The sequence below is a fragment of the Protomyctophum parallelum genome (genome assembly GCF_964188405.1).
Source record: "Protomyctophum parallelum genome assembly, chromosome: 15".
NCBI classification, from domain to species: domain Eukaryota; kingdom Metazoa; phylum Chordata; class Actinopteri; order Myctophiformes; family Myctophidae; genus Protomyctophum; species Protomyctophum parallelum.
In genome coordinates, this window is record NC_139710.1 from 17,902,138 (window position 1) to 17,910,586 (window position 8,449).

The following is an 8,449-nucleotide window of genomic DNA, read 5'->3' on the forward strand; positions in this document are numbered from 1 at the left end:
GTAATAGGATTTCAACTCCAAAGATCTTCTGCCATTTACGGCACAGGATCCAAGCCTGTGTATTGACAGACGGTTTCCCCATGTAGGGCAAGTTGACCGCACCTCTTAGCAGAACACTGCTTGAACTGGAAGATCCATATACTATCTCTTATTATGCAGACTTACACTGGGATGGGTGACCCACCCAAACAAGTTTTGAGTATCAATCTCAGCTCAACAATGTGAGTTACATTAAGCTTCTGTTTCAACAGACAAAACCATAGCACGCCCTCAATGTAATTAGCAGGTTTCAAATATGTGATGATTTTTGGCTAATCTCGCAAGATGCCCCTATCATGGACATTATACTAGAGCATGAAAAACCAGATTCACCAGTTTCAGAGATTAACTTATTTTCACAACATTAAAAAAAATGTCTACAGCTTTGGAGCATTACCGTTGACAAACAATGTAAGCTTTATAAATATACTGTAAAAAAAATCATTGCATTGATCATTTTCCATCTAATTTGTTTACAATAAATGATTGCAGGGAGGGAAGAATATGTAGCAGCAACAATTTGGCAAAGGCAATAATTTAAAATTATGTACAAGAAATATATTATCATTGAGTTCCGACTCCATTTTACAGTCCAGGTTTTCTCATTCACAGGCCTGCTACAAGCCAGCTTACAGTGTGCACACAGACACTCATTATATTCTGGGCAAATGGAATTTCATTCATCCATGACAGCCACAGACCAATATATACTTGCAACCACATTTCCAACGAGCTACACTGTAAAAGGTAAGGCTATCATTAGGCTTTTAGGTAAACTGAACATACTGTGTTTTGTCATTAAACAAGAATGCACTTAATAGACTGCATGCCTCTGCCAATGCCGTTTGCTCATGTGAAAGTTTGGCCTCATGTTGGCTCTATAGGCATGGTGGGATTACATGACTGAGGGGGTGAAAAGATATAGTCATTTGAAAATGTAAAGTTTGACCTGATGGTGGCGCTAGACTAGAGGAATGGGGTCACCATTGGACCATATGGGATTCTTTGGACCATAAATGTGCACAGAACATTTCATGGCAATCTGGATTCTGGACATTATGTATACTTCTATACTATGAAGATATGTTGGTCACCGACAGACAGAAATAAAAATCTCCTTTGTAGAGATAACAGTTACATTCCATACATAATAACATATTGGAATCACCTAAAAACCAAATAAACAACATTTCTGCTTCTGTTTACTTGAGTCCCATTTTACCATAACCTTTCTTAGTGCACTTATCTTCCTGCAGTCAAAGGTTACACGCCAAACTGAAGGGAATACCTGCCTGAGCTTGAAGGTGGTGTCCTTGGCTTTGTGACGAATCGTGTCAAAGAAATACATAAAAAGCAGTTAATGCCAAAGAACTTCTTTGGTCCTCCGTAACCATAGGCGATAGTGGCTAGCTAGTTCATGCATAGCCTTCAGTTTATGTCTAGTCAAGTGTAGTCTGTCAGGCCATCGTTTCAGCCAGTACTCCCATAGCACTGGTTTCCATTGGTAGTGTTCTCCTGTAAATTGGTCTGTGGGGCTTCCTCCGAGTCCTCAAGTGCCTCCGAAGGGACAACTGGTCGTTTGAATAAATCAGATACAAAGAACACCTATAGATGAGGAAGAATGACAGACGGTAAATATTGGGCCCACCAAAAAGAGACTCAAGACAATCAGAGCACATTATTGCCTTCTATCCAGTCATTGTGATGAAATAGTTTAGAATTCAGTGGTTCCCAAACTTTTCAGGTTTCAGACCCAAAAGAGAGATTAGACGTTTGCCCATGACCCAAACTAGTGAAAATAGCAGTGCACAGCGGGTCACTTCACACTCACAGTTCACACCACAAGCTTGTAGATCATCGATTTTTACTACTTCTTAATTATTATATTAGTTTGTTTTAAAATGTATAACATTATTAAAGGACCAAGCAGTCCTGAAATGACTTGGTCCTTTATTGTTTTTGTCTGTTTTCTTGTCTGTTTTCTTCTTTTCAATCCGCCAAAAATAGCAGTTCTGGCTGAACCGTGCAGTCGGTTTTCGTGAAACTCGGCAACATGGTACAGGGCCATGTCAAATGGTGGCGCTATAGCACTCAATTGAAAATGCAAACTTTGAACGTGCATAGCTCATGAACCGTTTGACCGTCGGCAATGAAACTTCGACACACATGTGTCTCCTAATGCCGAACAAGTTTCGTGCCCTTACTTTTGACCTCTGACCTCTAGATCACCCGGCATTTTGAATTATATGAAAATCAGGATCTTTGATCAAAATGCACGAAAAGTTCTACACGTGAACTTTGGACCAAGGGAATCTATAGTACTTTTTTTAAGTGAAAAAATTAAGAATGAAAATTGCAGTTTTGTGAAAATTCTTCTTTTGCCCATAATACATACAGTACAACACAAGTCTGTGTTTAATGGCCGCTCCAATGCATTTCCATTCGAAATAAATTTTTTCTAGTTTTACTTATTTTTTATAAGTCGAGTCGTGACCAATACAAATTGGTCCGTGATCCACCAATGGGTTTTGACCCACTGTTTGGGAAACAGTGGTTTAGAATACGGTAACCTCAAAGCAAATAAGAAAAATATTTTTCTGTTCCTTGACCAGACAACAACACTAGAACATTCTGCAGTACTGCCATGACAACTGAATTTTCATTGTGGGATCAATAAAGGTCCAAATGTGAAACTCACTGTGAGAACAGCCACTAGGGCACCATGCAGGAGACCAACCAGCACATCACTCCAGTGATGTTTGTAGTCAGACACTCGTGACAGACCCACATACAGGGCTGTTGCCGCTAGGAAGAACTGGATGGTGGGGCGTAGCAGCCTCGCCCAGTCTGACTGTAGTCTGGCCTGGATGTACAGCTACAGAGGTAAACATAACAGTCAGTCTTGACAGGATTAACAAAGCTGAGAACAAACAGAATCGGCTCTAAGGTTGCGTTTCAACAGTTTTTGAAACACAGCAGGATTAGGAAAGGTATGCATATCTTTTTTACTGCAAGCCATCTAGATGAGAGTCTGTGTGTCCAGAGCTAATCTCGCTGGACTGATCAGTGGCATGTTTCTTGTGCACACTGCCTTGTAGACCACAGAAGTAAATCCATGAATTTTAGAATGGAAATCAATGAGACTCTGATCCGGTCCAAATATGGACATATGAAGGCCATATGAAGTCCGCGATCAACACTGGAGCCATGGTGCTGTTCCCAAGTGTAGATACCAAGATCCATGTGATTCGATTTATTTATAGATACATTTTTACAAAAATCAACATTATATTGATAGCATCACATGTACAGTAACATGTGAACTGATATTGAACTATAACTATAATGAAAAGGACAAGAAAATACATGAAACGAGAAAAATGTACTTACTATGAGGAACAGCATGCAATACATAGAGAAAGATGCATGGCCAGAATAGAATGAAAGTCTGGGGGGGAAACAGAAGTAAAAAGCTGATAAGTCTCATATTGATTTACAATAAGTCAGCAGATGTACGTATTGAAACGTATAAATTGACCACGGGAATGATGCTATATGCTTTGCAGATCATATGGAATAAAAACTTATGCCAGTTAAAAATGAAGCTACATCTGTTGTAAATCTGTGTATAAAGAAAGAATCTACTCCTTAAAATCACACACACACACACACACACACACACACACACACACACACGTGTGGAAGCCATTACCTTGCCTCTTCGATCAAGAACTTGTTTCCGGTACAGTTAACATTCTCTATGTATCCGCCTGCCTTGCAGTTAAGGCCGACCCAGGCCGGTTTGCACACAGCCAAGAAGTGTGGCCGAAGACGTCCAATGGTATACTTGGCTATGTCAGTCAGAGACTGATTAGCAGCAGCTCCGAACACATAGCTACCCACAGCTTTGTAGATGGATGGCACATAGGCGGTCGCCACAAGTAGATTTTTTACACGAGACATGTAGACGGAGAGCCACTCGCCACAGATTATCTGTAACAGAGCAAATAGACTATTAATACTGAAAGCCTTTTTCACAAGCAATACTTTGATAATCAAATATGAGGTGGTGTGAACAACGTAATGGCCTTGTGATTGTAAGAAAAAGATTATGATCAGGCAAACTGTCTATAGAGAGTATGCACATGCATGATTCTCCCATCAGGACACACCCCCCCTCATCTAGACTGAGTGGCAAAACATTGAGCAGCATGGAGTGTTGGAGTTTGGAAGCGCTCGTTGGAAATCACTCAACTGTCCTGCGTACCACCTGTTTCTAAATACCACATAATGCAGGAGGCAGCAAAATGTTGTGTTAATGAAAAGAAGCACTTCCAAACTGACACTTATAAGTGACACAAAATAATCAAATGCAGGGCATTTCTTGACAGAAAGTAGCTCATAACGTTTCTATGGTGGATTTTTATGAAACAAAAACTTTGCAGATAGAAAGAGGATAATTCAAGCTTTTCGTATAGCTGCAATGTTGGTGAGTTTAACATTGTTTAATGCATTGCAATCAGACAGTACTTTTCTGTTTGGATGAATGGGCTGTCAAGGCCAGAAAGTAGTTTCCAGGTACGATGATGTCACACGCATACCCTCTATTATGAACACTGACTTACAATAATCAGTGTGAATGGTATCATGACACCAGCCAGCAACTGGTAGGATATGGTGTCCTCTTTGTAGGGGTATTTGATAGACTCGTCATTACAGAAGAAACCCCGTTTGAATGGCGTTTGAATCTGTTGAGAGTCGAGGATGAAGAAGGGAAGTCCAACTTGCAGAGAGAAAGAAGAAACAAGATAATATTAATAATAATAGCTATTATATTATATAGCACTTCGTCAGCGTTTTTCAGAATAAATAAAATAAAATATAAGCTACAGAATTGAAAACAAATATGTATAAAATATAAACTGCAGTGAGAAATAAAACATTCAGAGAATCAAGCAATAAAATAAGTGCAGTCTCTGCACAAATTTGCCTGTAATTTAAATGGTTGCATCAAGAGTAAGACCAGCTGTCTTGAGAAAATAATGAAGGGACTGATCCAGAAGATCTAGCAAGTAAGGGGAAGCCAACTACTACTTGGAAGAGGAAGTTGTGACACAATATCCAATAACAATAATTCACTTCCCCTCAAACAAACTTTCTTCTTGGCTGTCCAAAATATCTTCTGAACCTGAACAGAAAACATGGCACAAGAACAGGCTGCAGTACATGAGTCATGAGTGACACACTTGTATACAAACAAATGAGTTAGTAATGTTGATTAGCACATATTACTGTAGGGCAGGATTCCCCAATTAGCGGCCTGCGGCCGCAGAGCGCCCCCTTGTGGCCCACAGAAGAATATAATACAAAAAAAGGGGTCTTGCCCTGAACATTAATTTTAGGGCAAGACCTCGACCTCGCACGTGCCGACTCGGCCCCCAGCCTGGTATCGTAGTCAAAATATGGCCCTTGAGGAAACTTTATTGGGGAACCCTGCTGTAGGGTGAAAGGTGAAAGTTAGCAATAATTACACTGTCATCGACTCATCATGTATCTATGGATGGACCCAACCTGACAACGCCATACTTAATTTAGCATTTAACATTAGAGTAAGTGAATAACATCACATCAAGTCTTTGGCTATCGGTTGATAGTCACATACTACATTCTAGTGAGCTAACTGAGTTATCCTCAAGTCACAGGCCTTTGGTTAGGCATAATTAGTCCTTTTGAGACAAATACATAGTACTTTGCATATTTTGTTGGAGAACAAACTGGCTGTGTGTGAACGCAGACTTTGCTGACTACAATGCCCCATAAAGTATTCAGTGTCATGTAGTTAGATTGGAGGTTGTCAAAAACAAATATAAACTAAAACACTGACAACATATATAGGCTACTGTAATGAGGCGCAGAGGAAACTCGATGATCTACTACAGGGGTCCTCAACTAGAAATGCTGAAGGTCCACAAATCATTTTTGAATAAAACCATGGTCCAGTCTCATGCGCAGTGCACGTAAATAAAATTGCGGGTCGCGGGCCACGTGGGCCCCACGGGGTGGGGCTGCCCCCCTCGCCCCCCACCCCTAGAAACAACTATGCCTGTTTAGTACAGTCAAACCAAGCTATACAAACCGGGTCCTATCCCAATCAACACTGGGGTGGCAGAGTATGAAAATATAATTTTTCACTTTGACAAATATTCATTATTCACACCTCCAAAAATCCAATTTTGTTCATTCAACTGAATGTGTGAAATTGTGAATGTGTCACTGCTAGTGAGCCAGTCAGCGCAACATTGTCATCATGACATGCCGGCCCATAATACACATATTCAGAGTGTTAATTGCGTTTCTCGGCATTGATCGAATACAACAGAGAATTCAGACCCCCAGGAACACTTAGTCTACTTGCCAGCCCATAGAGCCCCATTGTGAACCCGGACATGTTGAGTACACCAAGGTTTTATGTTAGAAATGTCGAGTATGGGTCCCCAGTATGTAGAAACTGCCGGATGCTAACTTGCATACCTGTTGAGCAAATTTCATAATTGGCATATGTGACTATACCATTAACAACCTATCGAAGGCAAAAAAGTCAAAATTTCATCATGCTTTGCAGCATGTCAATCTAGGGGGTTTTCATGATGCTGAATCCATTCCAAGCATCAGTTTTGGGGGGGAAAAAACACACTCATTTAGATAAAAACGGCCATAGCCACTGACATTTTCACATTTGTGATGACGGCTATGGCCGTTTTAGCCAAAGGAGTGACTATTTTGCCTACAGGTTAATGGTATGGTCACATTATGCAAATTGCTCAACATATGCAAGTTAGCATCCGGCAGTTTCTACATGGACCCATACTCAACATTTCTAACATAAAACCTTGGTGTACTCAACAACATGCCTGGGTTCAGATTCTTGCAAGTGGACTAACTCCCAGGGCTCGTACGGTAGTGTAGGCCTACTCTGTGCCACTTTATTATGTGCTCTACTGGCCACTTTATGTGTTGCAGCTTTCCGTGCTTGGACACAGACAGACAGACATAGGGACACACATTTCTGCATAATGAACAAAAAAACTGGCTGGAACTTGCATGGTCTTGAAATGTATGTCAGACCTCTAGAGGTGCAGTATTGTCAGTTGTTGTAGCCTACCATAGGTCTCCATGTTAACTGAGGGCAGAGCTTTCACAAAAGGGAAGTTATGAATAGAAATGCTGTTAGTTCTGGAGTCTTCTGAGTTCTGACACAAACCATGTTGAATATCCGTAGTTTAGACTTTAGACTTGAAGTCACTCACAGTCTGATTATTACTGTCTTTAATTATTACACAGAAACAAGCCAAACTTGGTTAAAAATGGCCTACACTTTCCATTACCTAATATAGGCTACCTCACTATTTTCCAGTTGTGAAATTCAAATGTGCTATTTTAGTTTCGGATCCCGTCTTAAAAATGACTGTTGTAGGCAATGTGAGGAAAACTCAGAAACGACGTGGTACGTGTCTTTGAACAGACTTGTATTTCCCGTCTTGACTGCACATTTGCACAAACTGGTTTCCACAGTTTAGGGTAGGCCTATATGAATAATTTGATTATCTATTCTGAGATTCTTTCGGAATCTAAACAATTGTGTTATATCAAACAATGAAAGTTTGTAATTAACGCGTGCTAGGATGGCACAAGGAGGTGATGAGCTGCATTAACACCATTAGAAAGGAGTAGCCTTCAGCTTCAGGTCAGCCCAACTTACCCAGGAGAACACAGGTTATGTCCAGGATCACAAGTAGGATCTGTCCCGGAATTTCGAACATCTTGAGTCTTCGGTTCTTCTATGTCGTTGAAAAAAATATTGCGTCTCGACTGATCGCCTGCCGGGTGACTTTCGGCGAGAGGAGCCTATCTGTGGAACATGTGTCGCTATTTGCACAACACATTGAAACACAATGTTGTCATTGCGATGTAACTCTACCAAAGTCCAAAAACTAACGGTAAAATGTTTTTCGACACTAGGCCTACTAACTAGGGCTAAAGCTAGCCTAGTTCTATATTCTAAAACCACTATAGCCTTAGCCTTACTCTCAGTCTCACCCTTTAAACTGGTCACAAACCAACATGATAACAGCTCCTAACAGTGCCCCCGTCCTCCTCTCTGTCTGACTCTTCTGTGTTGTGGTTCTTCTGATTCTGAACAACACAGGACTCGTATCAGTTGTAGAGGACCTATCCTGTGGCTGCGTTGACGTCGGCCGATGCTGAACTGACTCCACCTCTTCTCTAGCTCCCAATTTGATGAGGTAACGTTACAGCAGAGATGAATGAATGCTATTATTACATACCCACCTCAGGCTCAGTTACTAGGCTACTACTACGTCATCACATAAATAAACTATATGTTACAATC

At 40.8% G+C, this 8,449-nt stretch overlaps 1 protein-coding gene across 1 annotated transcript; it reads right to left on the bottom strand.

Moving 5' to 3' along the window:
- Positions 1–432: 432 nt before the first annotated feature.
- LOC310871929 (phospholipid phosphatase 1-like) lies at positions 433–8,219 on the bottom strand. Its single transcript, XM_083783566.1, has 6 exons — positions 7,799–8,219; positions 4,665–4,822; positions 3,752–4,032; positions 3,430–3,487; positions 2,738–2,914; positions 433–1,644 (listed from the first exon to the last, which is right to left on the bottom strand). Exons 1-6 carry the CDS (start codon positions 7,857–7,859, stop codon positions 1,510–1,512), a joined length of 870 nt encoding a protein of 289 aa, XP_083639692.1. The 5' UTR covers positions 7,860–8,219; the 3' UTR covers positions 433–1,509.
- Positions 8,220–8,449: the final 230 nt, after the last annotated feature.

Excerpts from the sequence above, each read along its gene's own strand:
- LOC310871929 (XM_083783566.1), bottom strand. The coding sequence starts at position 7,859 with ATGTTCGAAATTCCGGGACAGATCCTACTTGTGATCCTGGACATAACC. Across the intron at positions 2,915-3,429 it reads ATTGCATGCTGTTCCTCATA|CTGTACATCCAGGCCAGACT; the intron begins GTAAGTACATTT and ends TTACCTCTGTAG. Across the intron at positions 1,645-2,737 it reads CCCTAGTGGCTGTTCTCACA|GTGTTCTTTGTATCTGATTT; the intron begins GTGAGTTTCACA and ends CCTCATCTATAG.